The sequence below is a fragment of the Gobius niger genome (genome assembly GCF_951799975.1).
Source record: "Gobius niger genome assembly, chromosome: 3".
Classification (NCBI taxonomy): domain Eukaryota; kingdom Metazoa; phylum Chordata; class Actinopteri; order Gobiiformes; family Gobiidae; genus Gobius; species Gobius niger.
The window spans coordinates 1,605,839-1,626,134 of NC_136854.1; the positions used below are offsets into that span (position 1 = coordinate 1,605,839).

General features: G+C 44.6%; 1 protein-coding gene across 1 annotated transcript; it reads left to right on the forward strand.

Annotated features, from left to right (window-relative positions):
- Positions 1 to 6,625: 6,625 nt before the first annotated feature.
- On the forward strand, positions 6,626 to 17,968 carry LOC306960410 (NLR family CARD domain-containing protein 3-like; the record flags this gene model as incomplete). The annotated part of the gene is made up of 6 exons (XM_079552842.1): positions 6,626 to 6,700; positions 10,394 to 10,580; positions 10,648 to 12,442; positions 12,507 to 12,674; positions 12,745 to 12,910; positions 17,462 to 17,968. 6 exons carry the CDS (start codon positions 6,626 to 6,628, stop codon positions 17,966 to 17,968), a joined length of 2,898 nt encoding a protein of 965 aa, XP_079408968.1.
- Between the last annotated feature and the right edge of the window lie 2,328 nt (positions 17,969 to 20,296).

Below are 20,296 nucleotides of genomic sequence, written 5' to 3' on the forward strand. Positions count from 1 at the left end.
GCTCCGTAATGCAGGTGTTGACACCCACCTGCTGACATCTGTGCATCACCTACCACAAATGGGACAATTAATGCTAGCGAAAGTTGCGGAGGAAAAAGTCGTAATGTTTTGTGCATATTACTACATAACTAAACATTGAATTATTATGTCTTGTGCTTTTATTTTATTCAAGTATACCTTTGGTGTCTCCCTGCAGCACACATTCTCCACTGGGGACAAGGACGTGCAGTGGCCGCATAAACACCTGTTGATTCAGTCATAGCTTATTATGTCTGTATGATACCTCAATATCCATGTATGAACATATCTACAATTTAATATAAATATGAGCCTTTCGATTGCGTTTGCTCTAAATCAGATAAACCGAGCGCTAATGCTAACACCAATTTACCATTCGCTAACGGGACCCATCCTTGGCGGCACTGACGCCTCGGCGGGCTCGTCAGTACCGGCCGCACCGGTGGCCTCGGGCAACGAGCGAGCCATCGGCTCAAACATGTACGGCTCAGGGCCGCCGGCCTCCTCCACATCAACATCCTCCACCTCCACCTCCGGTGATGAAGGGGGAGAAAAATCCTCCACCTCAAAAGACCTCTCGGTCGCGAAGCTGCTGTCACTGTCACTCTCCATCATTAGCTAGCGGTCAGTCACGGCGCCAATGTGTCAATCACAGCCCAGACCACGCCCAACTCTAAGCCCCCCTGCTTGCCCCCTGGTCTGCTGAGCAACGCCCTTTTTAGATGGAATTTTCAAATTTTCTTGTGGGCGGAGTAAGGCTGGGCACTCGTGTTTAGTTGTTCTTTAACGATACCTGCTTTTCGGGACCGGTGCTTTAACTGTCCTTTTTTTTGATACCTATGTTATTTAAATTCAATACAAATAACATGTAGAAAAAGTGTAATTCAGGAAAAAGACCGAAAACAGCACAACAGATGTTAGCTGCTAATGCTAAACTCTGACTTTTTCCCCACTTCTACTGAGAGACTCGCCTCTAAGGGCCACTAAACATAGAATCGAAATGCTTTATTTGTCATTACACACAAGCAGAATGAAACTTGTCTGGCTCTCAAAGTCTCAATAATAAGTCATAATAATAAAAACACTTAAACAAAAACAGCAGTTGCAGTTACAATGTGGTGCTAAGGTGTGATGGAACAGCTTGGTGGTAAAAACTGTTGTTCAATCAGCTGGTGTGAGTCTTTAACACTCTGAAGCGTTTGCCTGAGGGCAGGGGAGCATCATCTAATCATCCGTTTATGTGGAGAAACTTCAGAAATGATAGAAATGCCATGAAACGGACATTCTTGCTTCGCCATAGTCGGCACTGGCTTCACTTTTCCAGACGACAAAGCTCTATTTACAGCTCCATGAAGGCGTTTACATCAGAAGTGCATTTGTGGGCTTAAATGTGTAGGTTAGAAGAGTTTACCTCAGGACTTTAACTGTCAGGGGCAGGAAGACACGCAGCAAGAACATGTCTATGAGCGAGACGTTCACTTTAGTGTTTACAGTTCACCCAGAAAACCATCTGTTGTTTTCTTTACTTGCTCTGTTCAGCTTCAGTGTAATTCTCCTTCTTCCCTCATCACTGTCTGCTGTATGAGCCTCCCCTCCTGTCACCTGTCTGTAGCCCCGCCCACCTGGACTCAAGCCCCGCCCACCTGGACCGCTGCCAATCCAGGTCCGGCTCTGAGTCACACCAGGTAGAAACGCACAACGGTCTCTCCGTCAGACGCACTTTTCTCTGGGACACGGTGGACTCTGTGGATCCGCTCAGGTTCGACTGCTCTCATCATATTCAACCCCTGCTCTGGGATAGACCTGGTTTAGACCCGGTTAAGTCCTGGTTTAGTCCTGGTTTAATCCTGGTTTAGTCTTTAGTCTGGTTGAGTCTTTCTTCCTTCATTTCCTGTTTTTTTCCAATTTGGTCTAAAGTCTGATTTATTGACTCTTTAATCCGATCTGAAGTGCTCAGTTTCATGTTTATCACTATTTTCTTGTTTATTTATTTCAGATGGGACTGTGCATATTAGTTAACATGAGTCCTCAAAGTCCACATGTAAACATGCCAGAGTTGCCATTATGCCTGATTTTCATGGCTGATTTTCATCTGTCGTCCCAGGGCAGGTTGTTGTTTACAGACAGGGAAGGAGATCAGTGGTGACACCCAGTTGTTCAAACATTTAGTCAAACTATAGTTTGTATACTATAGCTGTAATACGGACTTGTGACTGTAGATGGCACTGTCGGTCTTTGCTGTTGATATTGATATATTGCACATTCACTGATGATGTGTTTTTATATTTTATGAACATTAGATTTGTAATTGTGGCATCTCATATACAGTGTGTTATATTTGTACCATCCAATGAGGTAGTAATTTCTGCATTATTCAGGTCTGAGTCAGAGCAAAACAGATTTATATCACCTGCCAACAATTTGGGTTTTAATATAGATGACTTTAATATAGATAACACTTGGCACAAATCATTAATATATCGAATAAAAAACATCGGCCCCAATACTGATGCCTGTGGAACTCCTCAATTTATATGTAAACATTCAGATCTAGTGTTCTTTCACTAGAACCATTGGCCAGGCTACACCCCTGATACTGTAGAGTTCAAGCTTTATTAGTAGAGTTGTGTGATCTGTTTTATCAAATGCTTTTCTTAAATCCACAAATATTTCTATTGTGTAAAGTTTTTAATCGAGAGATGATATTTGTTCAACTTTATCAATAAGTGCCAAGGCTGTGGAACTCTTAACCCTAAAACCACATTGACACTCGGAGTAATCTATGCTCAGTGTTAATTTCGTAGACTAAAATATTTAGTCTTAATTTTAGTCAAAGTGATATTTTTGCTGACTAAAACTAAATTAAAACTTTCTCATGAGACTAAAACTATGACTAAAATGTCCAGATATTTTTGTCGACTAAAATAAGACTAAATAAAAATGAAAAGGAGAGACTAAAATCATCCAAACTTCTATTGACCGTCTGAAAAAGACTCATATCATTTAAATTCACTGCCAAATGAACAGGTTTGTGCTTTGTTCATGTGAAGCAGCTCCATAAAGCAGAGGAACAACATTAAATATGATTAGAATGAATATTATAAATATAAGTCAACTAAATTAGTCTTAATTTTAGTCCACTAAATTGACATGCAATTTTAGTTGACTAAAACTAGACTAAAATTGAAAAGTTTTTTTTGACTAAATCTTGACAAAAATTAAAATACATTTTAGTTAAAAGACTAAGACTAAAACTAAAATAAAATATGTTGTCAAATTTAACACTATTAGGATTTTTTTTCACTCGATTATTGAAGAGTTTTTCTAGAATTTTGGAAAATTGTGGTAACAATGAAACAGGTGTGTAATTACTAAACATGTCTGTCTCCTGATTTGTACAGTGTACAACTTTAGCAGTTTTCATTTTATTGGGGAAAGTATCCATCCTGAAAGATAAAATGCAAATATATGTATTTGTGGTTTTGACAAGGGTTTTGATGAAGGGCTAATACTGCCTGAAACGTCGCATCATGTAGTGCAAGGAATTAAATAATTAATTTGGGAGCTCAGGCTGTGCAGAGTCATCTCCATTATTTCATTTGTTTTTGATACGTCAACATACAAATATTTGTTGAATGAATAATTCTAGTTAAGTTCTGAAATTGACATGAGGAATTAACAAGAGCCAGCATTTCAGTTGAATAGTTGCCCAAACTCATCCCAAACTTTCCTAAACACTTCTAATATCTAAATGTTGGTGCTTTTGGCTTTTTTGCAGAATTGTTCAGTTGAAGTCACGAAGAAACTAGCATTATTGGTGTATTTAAAAGCATAAACTTTTAGGTTCAAACCGGCTTATTTTGGGAGAAACGCACAAACCAGTCTCTTCGTCAGACTTACTCTCTGGGACACGGTGGACTCTGTGCATCCGCTCAGGTTTGACTGCTCTCATCATATTCAACCCCTGCTCTGGGATCGACCTGTTTTAGACCTGTTTTAGACCTGGTTTAGTCTTTAGTCTGGTTGAGTCTTTCTTCCTTCATTTCCTGGTTCTTGGCCTTTTGTCTACAGTCTGATTTATTGACTCTTTAATCAGATCTGAAGTGCTCAGTTTCATGTTTATTATTTCAGCTCCTCCTCTCCTCGCTCCTCCAGTGCGAGCTCCAGACAGCCGGCAGCATGTCACAGCCTGCCCTGCTGCCATAGGTTTTTGTTCCGTTTGTCCTGGTGGGACCAGCTGTCCTGTTTTAGTTTTCTTTCATTCTGGGTTTAGATTATTTTGGACTTTTTCCTCAGTCCGGTGTCAGCAGTGGCTTCTACAGCCCCACAGGGTTGACCCGCTGCTGCACCTTGTGTTTCTGTTTGGCCGGATCACCAGGTCCACCTTTCATTTGCTACTTTGGTTTTGTTTTGGGGCACGGGGTGGTCAGGGCTTTTGCTTCCTGAGGTTCCTTCTTTCCAGCATCTCTAACAGAAACTTTAAAGAAACCAAAATAACATTATTTTTTTTGTCCGTGTCCTTCTGTAAATATGTTGTGTCATACCCGGTCGTAGCAGTTTTATATAGCACTTTTCTGGACACTCTTAAGACCCTTTACTTTGCATTATTCTTCCACTCCATGCTTGTTGGTGGTAAGCTACTGTTGTAGCCACATCTGCCCTGGAGTAGAGGCAGCCAGTCTGTGCCATCGGCCCCTCTGACCACCACCAACTCCTCACTCACTGACTACATTCACCCCAGGCCTCCTGGTGTCCCAAACACCATGGAACTGTTTCCTTGTCTTTTTGATTATGTTTTACGGGGACTTTTTCCTCCACTAAACTGAACCTTATTTCCCCTGGTCTGTTTCAGCTTCAGCCTCAGAGGCAGAACTGGACACACGATGGAGGAGCCAGAGGTCAGAGAGGACGAAGCCGTTCCCTCTAAAGCCACTGACCGGCCTGAAGCTCAGAGGTGAGATCCACCACTGTCCTCCATGTCAGAGTCAGCTCCAACACTCACTGTGTTTCCATCACTGGACTTTAAAGCAGTTTGAAGTTTCGCTTTAGTAACGAGTGATGGACACACAGGAAAAGTTTATCCGCTCGCTTCAGATGGTTTTAGATGTTTACAAAGTGCACATTTTGGAAGATGGAAACAGATTTATAGCATAAAATTTCATATAGTGAATAAAACAAACACTTGATTGTGGGCGGAGCTTTGGACTGGAGAGGACAGAAGAGAAGAAGAAAACTTCATTCAAACTTCACACTTTAAATCACTATTGGTCTTTTACATGCAGCTGTCTTATCTGAGTTCAATCTTGATTTAATTATGTAATGTTTATTTGTGATAATGTGTTCAGAATTGTAAGGTGTGTAAACTTCTTCCCCTGTATCTTGGCCAGGACACTCTTGAAAAACACATTTTTAATCTCAATGAGTTTTATTCTGGATAAATAAAGGACAAATAAAATAATAATAATCCGTTAGTGCCAGGTCTAGTCCAAAAATCTACATCCCAGATGTGCAGGAACATCATTGTCTTTGTGGCTGAGTTCATTCTAACAACAGAGCTCTGTGACTAATGCACTGTTATTTTATTGGTGTTTGTAGGATTTTAAATTGCACTGCTCTGATTTTCTGTAGCACTTTGAGATTTGTGTTCAAAATGAAAATGCATTTTTATTAGAGTTTGGCCAAAGCTGCTCAACCTCTATTATAAAACATAGAAATCACACTCAAGGATAGTTTTTGTTTTCAGAGCAGGTAAAATACTTTTGTTTAGCTTTAACATGTGTCACATACATGAACATGTATTCACTGCATTACAGATAAAAACAAACTCACTCTGATACATTAATGTGGTCAACAATAAAACGAGAACAGAAAAGGCTGCACTTAGACTTAAATCACACACAACCATGGAGCGTAACCATGGAAACCACAGCCATCATCCACAACAGCTCCATGATGGAAACACTTGTAAATGATATTTTGTGATGTGGAGTTATGATGCAGATTCAGACAGAAGTACATGTTCTTTGATGAAAGCGTAGCTGATGTCACTTCTGTGTCACAGATCTGCTCCTGGGACCGGCCCGGTGTCAGCGAGGAGTGACCACTCCAACAAACACTATGGAGATTCTGAAATACTACATGGTCCACAGTAAGTCATTCCCTGCTCTTACACTGATGACTCTTCAGTTCACTGTTGGGCTTAAGGAGAGAAAAGCTGTTACTTAAAGGTGCAGCTCTGGGATAGAAATGAAAAAATAAATAACAAAATACAATAAACTTTATATATATATATATATATATATATAAATATATTCAAAAACCACAGCCATGTCGTCAACGACCATTAGGCTCATCATAAGAGACTTTAGGGTAGGAAAAGTGATGCCTGTAGCTCTTTTAAAAAAAGACAGACTTGGTGACAGCTCGATCAGAACTATACATGCATTTCCTGTGACGTCACGCATTGTTGTGGCCGCCATTTTGAATATCGAAGCACCGAACACCGTTGTTAGGCCATCCACCTGTTGCGCTGTGGGATGTACAATACCCTGTCTCAAAAAGGGACTCGCTTTCTACTAGTTTCCTAAAGTCCAGTTCGTCGACAGAAATGGATCATTGCCCTCAGGAGAGACCACTGGACCCACAGCCGACTCCCAGCTGTGCAGAGAGCACTTTGGTTCAGGTAAGTGAAGCAACGAGGAAACATTGTAACGCAAACGAGGCTAGGCTACAAACAAACGCTAGGCTATCTGTTTACCTACATGAATATACTCTGGCCTTGGCTGTAGCTCCAGTCGAAGCTTGGGTAAAGCCAAACTGGAGGAAATGTGCTCGGTTAACGCGGGGGGTCAGAGGGTTAAATGTCGCAGACTGACCCGTGTGAACTGCCCGTCGGGGAGAGCGACGTAAGCACACTTCTTTTGTTAACTTTACCCCGATCCATAGCTGATAAAACCATAAACTACCGATAAAATATGACTCATAGTGGACTAAAACAAAATAACAGCCCTCATAGCTTTACTGTTTGAGAGAGATGAGTGCGACACATGCTAACGTTCACAAAAGGCAGATACCTTTATCTGTTTATTAAATTCCCTTCCTGTGACCAAGAACATTTTGTGCTTCTTCACCTGATTTATCTTTGCATCCGTGATCCATCCTGAGGTAAAGCAGTGATAGTCCGGCATCACCGGTGTATGGAGAGGGATCATGGACCACATACATGTCGACAGATGTCCGCAAACGTCAGATGCGGTGAACTGTCACTGATTTTATTTGGCGTTAAACAAATCTCCAGACAGTTTACAAGGATTAAATCCCAAGGTTTCGATCTTTATTGTTTGTCTGTTCAGCTCATCTGCTCAAGTGTGCGATTTTTTGATGTAGCATCTTGAATTTAACTAGTTGACGCAGATAAATACTGTTGCATTAGCCAGCGGTGTTCAAAATGGCGGCTAGAACTACAGAAGTCACGTGACTGAAGTGCATGTATAGCACGTTTTTCTGAGAGAAGGAAACAGTCGCTTCTTTCTTAATATTTCAGCTCCGTGCATGTCCTGCACGTGCGCAGCCAAACAGAGCGTGTGTGTTATCGCTAACGGCTAAACTGAAGGCTATAGACCAGTGGCTCTCAAACTTTAAATCAAAAGGTCAGAAAAATTAAATTCATAGAAGTTAAAGGCCCCAAACATTTATGTTGTGCTCATTATCACTATGTTGTAAACATTTAAATAGTGAAAATGTAGAATGAATTTGTAAATATGATCATCAGAGCATTTTAACATGAGCATAAACATGGATGATCTAAATCGCTCAGACGCTGGGATTGGAGTTCTTTATAACGTTCATGGTTGAAAATGCACATTTACTATAAGTTGTTCTTTCCAAAATAACAATTTCTTCATATAACGATTTAGATTGAACCAGATCACTGCTATATTTTCTTACAAATTTCAGTCTTCAAAAGCTCCCACTTTCTCACAAACAGAACCTCAGACTGAGCCTTATGCCAGTAAAGTTGGATTAGTCTGACAATTTTTGCAGCTCTGTTTCCAAGAGGAGCTTCATGTCTCCAACGCCGGTAACCTGGATATTAATAATAACAGTTCTATGATCAGTTATGGGCTTCGAAAGAATGTGTATTCTAATGCTCCGTCCACACCAAACTCGATTTGGCGCCTCCAAAGCGTCAGGTTTACATTTAAAATACATGGAGGACGCGCCTCCGGGGGGCGTCAAGATGTCCCGCAGCGCGTCACGCGCCTCCTCCGCGGCGCGTTTTGAGGTTTTTCGCGCTTGGTGAGCGTTTGACGCCTCCAGGGCGTCGAGCGCGGCCGACGCTCGAGTTGGGAAATGTTGAACTTTTTGGCGAAATTCGCGAGCGTTCGACCAATCAGGAGCTTTCTCCCCATAGTGACGTTGTAGCTGAGCCACCGGGGCAGATTCTACGCCAGCCTCACAGATGTCAACAAGTCACAAGTCACGGACGTTTAGCTTCTTTGTGAACCGGAGCTACAGCCACTCTGGGACTTTTTTTTTTTTTAGAAAGACACATCAGTGCTTCTTTATCTAAACACCAGGATTAAAAGCGGCGGAAGTACCTTTGAAAGCGACTCTCGTCCGAGCGCTGCTCCTGGAGCAAATGGTGAAACTCGCCAAACTGAGAACGCCTTCGGACGATCTCATGAATCCAGACACGGCGCCGACGAGCCCGTAGACGACGTTGTCTGGCTTTATGAAGTAATAACAGCCAAGCCACTCTCTCGATGTCATCCATGTTGCTAACTGATAACTGACAACGGCAACAGACATGCTCCTCCCAACGCGCTCCACGACGACGCTCTTGACGCGCGTCGAGAGCGTCTTGACGCTTGGTTACAAGCGTCTGACTTGAATGAGCACAGGCGTCCAACAACGGGCGTGACGCACGTTTTTGACGCCCAAATCGAGTTTGGTGTGGACGGAGCATAATACTGTCTTCATTCAATGATCTTGATGCAAGCCTGGACGGACCTCATGAGCTTATTGTTCACAGCTGTGTCTGTCACTCCAGCAGATGTGCACCTCTTTTAATACACTGCCCCTACAGGCCAAAGCTGCAACTGCACTAATGGAAATGCAACAAACTCTGCCATGGCAATACAATTCAGAACACAAAAGCGTCACTGTGGTCCAGACCAAAGAACCTCCAGGTCCACATCCGGCGCTCGGTCCGGAGTTTGAGAAAGGCTGCTGTCGACTTCAATATTTGTCATCGAGAACCAGAAAACAGAACACTAATGTTATTATTTTTTTCATGCCAAAACATTACAGACAATTCCTTTTAAAATTGTATCTGTTTGAGCTGAAAAAACAACGTTTGATTGAACCTTTGATTCTGTCTCTGGACAAACAAAATTAAAACTTGGATCTAAAGAGTTTTTTCCAGTACCTACTTTCGATACTTTTACTTTTTCGATACCATTCTGGTGTAGTTTAACAGTATCCAGCCCGAGGGAATATTGAGCTTTCCAGCGAAGGATCCACAGGTGCATCATGGGTAATTGAGCCAAACGGACGAGTGGAGCTGCAGACGGTGAAGACTCTGGGTGAATTCAAACACCACTTAAGGATGTGGATTCCTGTGAAGTGGGAGAGAAACATCCATTGACCCTCCACTCAGAGAACCTGGGTTACTAAGTAACCTGAACATCCATCGTGTCGGAGTCGCCTCTAAACTCTGCTCTGTGTTCACAGACCTGCTCCTGGAGCCGGCCCGGTGTCAATGAGAAGTGATCGCTCTGAGAGTCATTTTATGGACTTTAAAGCAGAACATGGGCCACAGTAAGTCATTATTATTAAACCACTTTCAACATTTATTGAAGATGGTAAATAGTGAAATATTACAATTGTTATAAATGCTCCACATACATTATCAAAGATATGTTTATTATCTGGATTTACCAAAGTGCACAGACAAAAAAAAAACACATAGAAATTTAATGCCGTTAATCTTTTTTGTTTTGTCAAATAAAGACCAGAAGGTTCTGAACCAGGCCCCGATTGTGAGTCCTTCAAGAGCGACCGGTCCATGTGGGCACCAGAGAACTTTTCCTCAGATCTGTAAGATTGAGTTTGTTTAAACACAAGGACAGACAGTGGTTTAATGAGGTTCTGAAAGTGTGAGAGAGACAGCTGAATCCTGAGGTGTTTGTTGTGTCTCGGTCACAGAGTGGAGCAGGCTCCAGAGCTCAGAGCTCAGCAACATCACACTCAGCTGGACTCCATATTTAAGGTGTGTCCTTCACTGAAGTTTGGAGATGTTCAGATGAATGGACTTGTTTCACACAGATCTGACACTGACTGCATTTGTGTTGTTTCTAATGTGTCTGTGCAGCTTCTGGAGGAGGACATCTTCACTTTTGTCCAGAAGGAGCTGAAGAAGCTCCACAAGGTTCTGAGCACAGATTACCCAGAATGCTTAGAGCCTGTGGAGGATGAGGATGGAGAGGCTTTTCTGAAGATCACTGTGAACTTCCTGAGGAGGAGGCAGCAGAAGGAGCTGGCTGAGCGTCTGTGGAGCAGTAGGTCCATTTCACTCAGTCATTTGATCTTCTCTGAGACTCAGGCTCTGTCTGTGTCTTCATTCAGGGAGATGTTCTGGAGTTCTTCAGCGTAAACTGAAGCGTGACCTGCAGCAGAAGTGTCAGTGTGTGTTTGAGGGCGTGGCTAAAGCAGGAAGCCCCGCCCTCCTGCAGCAGATCTACACAGAGCTCTACATCACAGAGGGAGGGGCCTCAGAGGTCAACCAGGAACATGAGGTCAGACACATGGAAACAGCCTCCAGGAAAGCAGGCAGAGCAGAGACAGCCATCACATGTGAAGACATGTTTAAAGGCCCCGTGGACACAGAGGCGCCCGTCAGAACAGTGCTGACAAAGGGAGTGGCTGGCATCGGGAAAACACTGCTCACTCAGAAGGTCAGTCTGGACTGGGCTGAAGGCAAAGCCCACCAGGACGTCCAGCTGCTGTTCCCTTTCACTTTCAGAGCACTCAATGTGCTGAAGGACAGGAGCTTCAGCCTGGTGCAGCTGCTCCATCACTTCTTTAGAGCAACAGAAGAAGTGAGCAGCTTTGAAGATCTGCAGCTGCTCTTCATCTTTGACGGTCTGGACGAGTGCAGACTTCCTCTGGACTTCACCCAAACCAAGGCCCTGACGGAGCCCACAGAGAGTGCCTCAGTGGAGGAGCTGCTGGTGAACCTCATCAGGGGGAGCCTGCTTCCCTCCGCTCGCCTCTGGATAACCACACGCCCCGCGGCAGCCAATCAGATCCCTGCTGAGTGCGTCTCCATGGTGACAGAGGTGCGAGGGTTCAGCGACCCACAGAAGGAGCTGTACTTCAGGAACAGGTTCAAGAAGAAGAAGGCCAAAACAATCATCTCCCACATCAAGACGTCCCGAAGCCTCCACATCATGTGCTTCATGCCAGTCTTCTGCTGGATCCTCTCCACAGTCCTGGAGCATGTGCTGAAGACCAGAGAGAGAGCAGAGCTGCCCAAGACCCTGACTCAGATGTACATCCACTTCCTGGTGGTTCAGGCCAAAGTCAAGAACATCAAGTATGGAGGAGGATCTGAGACAGACCCACACTGGAGTCCAGAGACCAGGAAGATGGTGCAGTCTCTGGGAAAACTGGCCTTTGAGCAGCTGCAGAAAGGAAACCTGATCTTCTACGAGAGTGACCTGAGCGAGTGTGGGCTGGACGCTGCAGCCGCCTCAGTGTACTCCGGAGTCTTCACACAGGTCTTTAGAGAGGAGCCAGGCCTGTACCAGGACAAGGTCTACTGCTTCATCCATCTGAGTGTGCAGGAGTTTCTGGCTGCTCTTCACGTCCATCAGACCTTCTTCAGAACAGGAATCAACCTGTTGGTTGTAGAAAAGTCCAAATATTCTAGGTTGAAGCATCTCTTTGTTCGTAGCAGCCCATTAGAGTTCTACCAGACGGCTGTGGACCAGGCCTTACAGAGTCCAAATGGACACCTGGACTTGTTCCTGCGCTTCCTCCTGGGTCTTTCACTCCCAACCAATCAGAGCCTTCTCCAAGGTCTGCTGACACAGACAGGAAGTAGCTCCCCGACCAATCAGAAAACAGCTGAGTACATCAAGCAGAAGCTGAGTGAGAAAGTGTCTGCAGAGAGAAGCATCAACCTGCTCCACTGTCTGAATGAACTGAATGATGGTTCTCTGGTGGAGCAGGTCCAACAGTACCTGAGCTCAGGACGTCTGTCTGAAGGTGGACTGTCTCCTGCTCAGTGGTCAGCTCTGGCCTTCATCTTATTGTCATCAGAAGAAGCTCTGGAGCAGTTTGAGCTGAAGAAATACTGTGCTTCAGAGGAGGCTCTGCTGAGGCTGCTGCCAGTGGTCAAAGCCTCCAACAAAGCTCTGTGAGTGAGGTCTATGTAAGTATGAACCTTCTAAACTTCTCCTAAAACAGTCTGTTCTCTCCAGACTGAGCGACTGTAACCTGTCAGAGAGCAGCTGTGAAGCTCTGTCCTCAGTCCTCAGCTCCTCTAGTCTGACAGTCCTGGACCTCAGTAAGAACGAGCTGAAGGACTCAGGGCTGAAGATGTTGTCTGTTGGACTGAAGAGTCCTCACTGTAAACTGGAGCAGCTCAGGTCAGAGGGTTTACTCTTCATCTCTGTGAGTTTGTCATTTCTATGACTCTGTTTAACCCTGTGTGTTCAGACTGTCAGGGTGTCTGATCTCAGAGGAAGGCTGTGCTGCTCTGGCCTCAGCTCTGAGGTCCAACCCCTCCCATCTGACAGACCTGGACCTCAGCGTCAACCATCCAGGAGACACAGGAGTAAAGCTCCTGACTGCTTTACAGGAGGAGCCCCACTACTCACTCTCCACTCTCAGGTGAGGACAGTTATTACACAGTTATTACACAGTCGACACAAACAAACTGTGGATCTGAGTCTGTGTCTGTTTCAGACTGAGTCCTGCTGGAGAACGATGGATGAACCCGATCTGCAGATGTAAGTCTGACTCTTAATATACTTTTAAAATGTTGGTTGTTCTGAGAAGATTTGCTGTTGTACAAGTTTCTCTCGTGTCGACAGCTGCGATATTGACGTCAGGAGAGTTTGAGCTGTTTTCACTCAAACCTTAAGAACTGAGACCTTCATTATTATTCTGGAGAAAGTTCATTTAAGCCGTCGGGATTGGCACCATTAAACGAAAAGGTCCGGTGTTTGACAGTATCGAAAAACAAAAATTGTTTCGGTGCCAACTTTTGGTACTTTTTTATCTCCATATATGACCACAGTGAGTCTAAAAAAAAGCAACGTGTGCACAGTTAATTAACCGCTTCAGCTCAAATGTAGAAGTAAAACTATAACTTAGTAGACTTTTGTAATTAGAGATGGCCGAGCCGCGGTCTGAGGCAGGACTAAAGCAGGACTTAGACTAAACCGGTTGTAACCCGGGTTTTGAGCCAAACTGTCAGAATCCAGTGTTTTACTCTCATGTCTTTTATTGGTAGATCTGCATTTCCCTAGTGTACACAAATATACAGGCTTTTCAAACTGCTCAAAAAACCTCATACTTTCATATTTTTTCAAACATTTCAAACGAATAATTTCTCACCTTCTCAAAACTGCCAAACATGTTTTTGCCTCCTTTGTTTACTTGTTTTAAAAGAAAAACCTTTGAAGTTTGTTACAAAACAATATAAAAACCAGAGCTGGGACTGATGTGGTGTTTAGAGCCTTGGACGTGTCAAAGATCAACAAAAAATGCATTTGAAGCATTTGTAGTTTTTCTGTCGTGGACGATTCTTCATGTGAAAATGGCAGCGGCTGAAACAGCCCCATTGACTTCCATTATACATGTTTTTCTTTGCTTTTCTAGAGCCGTTTAAAACTTCACTTTTTACAGTGTCAGCATTTCATTTGGAGGAAAAAAAATCTTCGAGCACAAGGGTGTCCATAAGTGCACGTGGCACCAGGACACCCTAGGCAGGAGGTCGATGATCGACTTTGTAGTTGTGTCGTCTGACCTCCGGCCGCGTGTCTCGGACACTCGGGTAAAGAGGGGCTGAGCTGTCAACCGATCACCACCTGGTGGTGAGCTGGATCCGCTGGCAGGGGACGAAGCCGGTCAGACCTGGCAGGCCCAAGCTTGTTGTGAGGGTCTGCTGGGAACGTCTGGCGGATCCCTCTGTCAGTGGGGTCTTCAACTCCCACCTCCGGAAGAGCTTCACCCAGATTCCGAGGGAGGCTGGGGACATGGAGTCCGAGTGGACCCTGTTCTCCTCCTCCATTGTCGATGCGGCTGCTCGTAGTTGTGGCCGTAAGGTCTCTGGTGCCTGTCGCGGCGGCAATCCCCGAACCCGGTGGTGGCGCCCGGAAATAAGGGATGCCGTCAAGCTGAAGAAGGAGTCCTACCTGGCCTTGTTGGCTTGTGGGACTCCGGAGGCAGCTGAGAGGTACCGGCAGGCCAAGCGTGCTGCAGCTCGTGCGGTCGCAGAGGCAAAAACTGGTGTCTGGGAGGAGTTCGGAGAAGCCATGGAGGAAGACTATCGGTCGGCCTCGAAGAGATTCTGGCAAACCGTCCGTCGCCTCAAAAGGGGGAAGCAGTGCTTCACCAACACTGTTTACAGTGCGGGTGGCGGGCTGCTGACCTCGACTGGGGATGTCGTCGGGCGGTGGAAGGAGTACTTCGAGGACCTTCTCAATCCCGTCGTCACGTCTTCCAATGAGGAAGCAGAGGCTGAGGACTCGGAGGTGGGCTCGTCCATCACCCAAGCTGAAGTCACCGAGGTGGTGAGAAAGCTCCTCGGTGGCAAGGCTCCGGGGGTGGATGAGATTCGCCCTGAGTACCTTAAGTCTCTGTATGTTGTAGGACTGTCTTGGCTGACACGTATCTGCAACATCGCGTGGCAGTCGGGGACAGTGCCCCTGGAATGGCAGACCGGGGTGGTGGTCCCTCTCTTTAAAAAGGGGGATCGGAGGGTGTGTTCCAATTACAGAGGGATCACCCTCCTTAGCCTCCCCGGTAAGGTCTACTCCAGGGTGCTGGAGAGGAGGATCCGGCCGATAGTTGAACCTCGGATCCAGGAGGAACAATGCGGTTTTCGTCCTGGTCGTGGCACACTGGACCAGCTCTATACCCTCCGTCGGGTGCTTGAGGGTTCGTGGGAGTTCGCCCAACCAGTCCACATGTGTTTTGTGGATTTGGAGAAAGCGTTCGACCGCGTCTCTCGTGGTGCCCTGTGGGGGGTGCTCCGGGAGTATGGGGTCCGGGGCCCTCGTGGTGCCCTGTGGGGGGTGCTCCGGGAGTATGGGGTCCGGGGCCCTCTGCTAAGGGCTGTCCGTTCCCTGTATGACCGCAGCAGGAGCTTGGTTCGCATTGCCGGCAGTAAGTCAGACCTGTTCCCGGTGCGTGTTGGCCTCCGCCAGGGCTGCCCTTTGTCACCGGTTCTGTTCATTACTTTTATGGACAGAATTTCCAGGCGCAGCCAGGGGCCGGAGGGTGTTCGGTTTGGGAGCCTCAGAGTCTCATCTCTGCTGTTTGCGGATGATGTTGTTCTGATGGCTTCAACAAACAAGGACCTTCAGCTGCTCTGGGGCAGTTTGCAGCCGAGTGTGTAGCGGCCGGGATGGGAATCAGCACCTCCAAATCTGAGGCCATGGTTCTCCACCGGAAAAAGGTGGCTACCCCTCTACAGGTCGGTGGGGAGTCCTTACCTCAAGTGGAGGAGTTCAAGTATCTCGGGGTCTTGTTCACGAGTGAGGGACGGATGGAGCGTGAGATCGACAGACGGATCGGTGCGGCGTCAGCAGTGATGCGGTCGCTGTATCGGTCTGTCGCGGTGAAGAGGGAGCTGAGTCGGAGGGCAAAGCTCTCGATTTACCGATCGATCTACGTTCCTCACCTATAGTCATGAGATTTGGGTCATGACCGAAAGGACAAGATCGCGAATACAAGCGGCCGAAATGAGTTTCCTTCACAGGGTGGCTGGGTGCACCCTCCGAGATCGGGTGAGGAGCTCAGTTACCCGGGAGGAGCTCGGAGTAGAGTCGCTGCTCCTTCACGTCGAAAGGAGCAGCTGAGGTGGCTCGGGCATCTATTTCGGATGCCTCCTGGTCGCCTCCCGCGGGAGGTGTTCCAGGCATGTCCTAGTGGGACAAGGCCTCGTGGAAGACCCAGGACACGGTGGTGGGACTATGTCTCCGAGCTGGCCTGGTGTCGCCTCGGGGTCCCCCCAGAACAGCTGGAGGAGGTGTGTGTGGACCGGGAAGTCTGGGCATCCCTGCTGAGACTGCTGCCCCCGCGACCCGGCCCCGGATAAAGCGGAAGAAAATGGATGGATGGATGATGGAGGATGATTCCAGTAAAGACAGTAAAGACTATGATCCTCACTGTTAAACGATACCAGTTTGGAATCAAAAAAAAAAATCTCACTGAAATACGACATGAGACTTTTCTGCTTCTAAACTAACCCCTGATTGTGACACTCCCACTGAGCTGTTTCTTCACACTCAACATTATTGTCGATAAATCACTTGTTAATATTAATAATATTCATACATTTTATATAGAACATAAAGACAAACAAATCCTGTAGTTTCCCTGGGCCACAGCTTCAGTATAAGTTGCCTCACAGCTGCACCAAACATTAAGGCAATAAAACAGAGCAATAAATATGACAATCAAAAGTTCAGGTGAATCCAGGCAAATATAATGTCCAATAAGCCTGAAACTCTGAGTCATGAACCACAGAGACGTGTTTAATGTGCGACGTCACAGTCACTTTGTTTCAACACGTTTTAACTTGAATAAAGTCATTTGAGAATTAGAACGAAAAATACATTTATTATTTAGAAAAGAAACAAGTCTTTAAATATTCTTAAATCCTTAATTTACAGGAACTAAACTAAAGTTACACCTTCATGAGTCTGAGACGTGTTTTGTTCCTGATAAACCACTTTCTAAGAGTTTAAATGTAAATGTTCATTATGTTTCTTTATCTGCGACAGCGCGACACAAACAAGAATTCAAGTTTTAATATGAAAGAAAACATTTTTGTTAAATGTCACTTCAGAACATTCCAGGTTATGTGTGGCTACGTCACAAGAGAAACTAAACTGAAACATAAATAAATGAGCTCAGCTTCACTCAGACGATCCTGTGAAGCCTTTGGAACAGAAGCATTTTTACAGAAACAATCATTAAAGCTCCTGTTTTATTCTATTGTCGGGGTGAAATGGTACAAACTGTGGCTTAAATATTTTTTTTGGAAACAATTAAATCAATCATGTATTTGTTGATATATTTATACTTAAATCTTTGAGTCCATTTCAAATCAATATAAATGTCGTTCTCCTCTAAAGAGTGAACAGGGACTAACTGCTGCTGTGTTTTCTCTCCGTCAGATTTCACTGAACTCTCTCTGGATCCAAACACAGCTCAGAGGAAACTCAAACTGTCTGACAACAACAAGAAGGCCACACATGTGAGAGAAGATCAGCCGTATCCAGATCATCAGGACAGATTTGAGTACTGGTTTCAAGTTCTGTGTGACTCTGTTCTGACTGGGCGCTGTTACTGGGAGGTCCAGTGGAGAGGAGTGGTTTATATATCAGTGTCTTACAGAAGAATCAGGAGGAAAGGAGGAGATTTTCACAGTTTCTTTGGATACAATGATCAGTCCTGGAGTTTGGAGTGCTCTAAAGGTGGTTTCTCTGTTTTGCATAAAAGCAATCAAACCCGCCTCCCTCAGCCCGGCTCCTCCTCTGGGACAGTAGGGGTGTATGTGGACTGTGCTGCTGGCTCTCTGTCCTTCTACACAGTCTCCTCTGAGGAACTGATCCACCTCCACACCTTCAACACCACCTTCACTCACACCCTGAGCCCTGGGTTTAGGCTCTGGGATTATGGCTCCTCAGTGTCTCTGTCAGACTGAGCATCAGAGTCTCAATTATACAGATGAGCTTCAGTCACATGACCTTTTCCTCAACTCATCAATAGTTTTAGCAGAATAAGTGATTCATTATTTTCCAGTTTGTGATAGAAACAAAGTCAAACTGAAGCCTCTGTAAAGAAGCGACTGTGGCTCCGCCTCCAAACGCCTGTTAAAATATATACAATAAAATAACTAAACCATTTGAGGGAAACTCACCATCATATCCTTGTCTTTTTCTAAATCCTTTTGTTACAGAATCCTGAGTTCAACATCTGTCATTAAAACCACTCAATAAATGAATGAATAATATTTAGTGATTTAAATATGTGATAAATGCTTTGGATTTATTACTGTCACTATTTGCATCTATCAAACAGGTGAACAGGGAAACGATGTTCACTCTTTTTAGCCGTTTTCTGCCGGACTATATTATAACACACGAACCAAGTCTACATCAGGTCATTATCAATGTTTTTTCACAGCAGATTGTCCAGTAGAAGCGAAAAACCGCCACCTAAGCTAGCGTTAGCATATGTAGCATGGAGCTAGCGTAGCTTCATAGTTAGCATTGTCCGTTTTGAAAGTATTTCTGGGCTGTTGAACCACTTTGCTCCTCTCCATGTCTCTGTGTCTTTATTTAGTAGAAAGATTTATTCTTCATTTAGTGTTTGTTAAAATGGTTTCTTTGTTTTCCCTCTGGCTGCTTCAAACATGACCATATATGGGCGAATCCGTCTGTATCGATTGTCATTTGAAATCAGGGACAGAGCCAGGTTTAAATGTATGACTTTATTTTGCAACATATGTTTGTTACAAGGATTTGCTCAGAGGGATTTTGGATCTTTTTAGTTTTTGAACAAACAAGTTATTAGTGGACAAGTCGGTGGCACAGTGGTTAGAGCTCGTGCTTCACAGTTAGAAGGACCTTGGTTCGATTCCCACCTGGACGGGGCCTTTCTGTGGAGTTTGCATGTTAATTAATGTGTCAATGAGTAAAAAAAGCACAACATGCTACGACACCTGCAGTGGCGCTTATGGCCTCTAGGGGCGACCTTGAGTGAAAGGCGCCAAACAAATAAAATGTTCTCATTTATTATTTACTTTTTCACACAGGAGAGGTTTGGATTTTTCTTTTCCCATAATGAATGTGATCATCATTTGCAAACTGCATTTTGTGTTCACTGTGAATGTCCGTGTGTGATACAAGAATCGTCTTGATGATCAGAAACATTTAAGTGGTAAATATTTAAACAAATGGAAGAAATCAGGAAGGGGCAAATCATTTCTCACTTCACTGTATGTTCCCCATATTTCTATGTCGGAAATGGATTAAAGAGAGAAGTTTTAATCAAAGGGACGAGACAGGGATGTTCATTGTCACCGCTCACATTTGCACTTTTCATACTTTACTATATACAATATAAATACATATAGTGTCTAATTGCTTGAGGCGACAGTGGCACAAATAGCTGATCGTCTTGTGGCCGGAGGTTTGGCGGTCGGAATCCTGCAAGTGCACACTGTCCTTGTGTCCTTTGGCAAGACACTTCACCCACATTGCCTCTAGTGTCGGTGTACACTGGTGTGCGAATGACAGAGTGAATGGGTGAGTGAGTGAGTGCTTTTAGTGCCTAATGCAGGTAAAAAAAAGTAATATAAATGTGACCATTTACCTTTAATTTACCATAAACATTAAAGATTTAAAGATTGTGTATAATAAACATTTAATGAAATCCTTAGAGATGTTGAAAAATGTCCTTAAGATAAATAAATAGAATAAAATAACTAAACAGTATGACGGGGAAACTCATGGTCACATCTTTATCTTTTTCTAAATCCTTTTGTTACAGAATTACACATCTGTTTTCAACATCTGTCATTAAAAAATTGTAAATGAACTGGATTTGACTCGATTGCTCTAAATATATAAAACATGCAAAGTGAGTTTATTATTTTCACATAGTATATTACATTCACATCCAAAACAATGAAATATAATTTAGTTACGAAATATCTCTGAATACTGTAATGTTTTGATGAAGTTACTCGAGTATAAATGTACCTGACTCCTCCCACCTCTGCCCCTTTCAAACGCACCAGTCTAATCACTCACTGACTTTTATTACTGCGGCGTCACCTGAGGCGGAGCTGCTCTTTGCTCCTGGTCGGGCAGGTTTTAGAGTCACAAACGGGACGGAGAGGAGCCACGGAGGATCTGACTGACACAGGACCACGGCTTTAGGGCCACACACACCTATCCAGAGGGCCCAGCTCCAGAGGACCTCAGCTCCAGAGGGTCCAGCTCCAGAGGGCCTAAGCTCCAGAGGG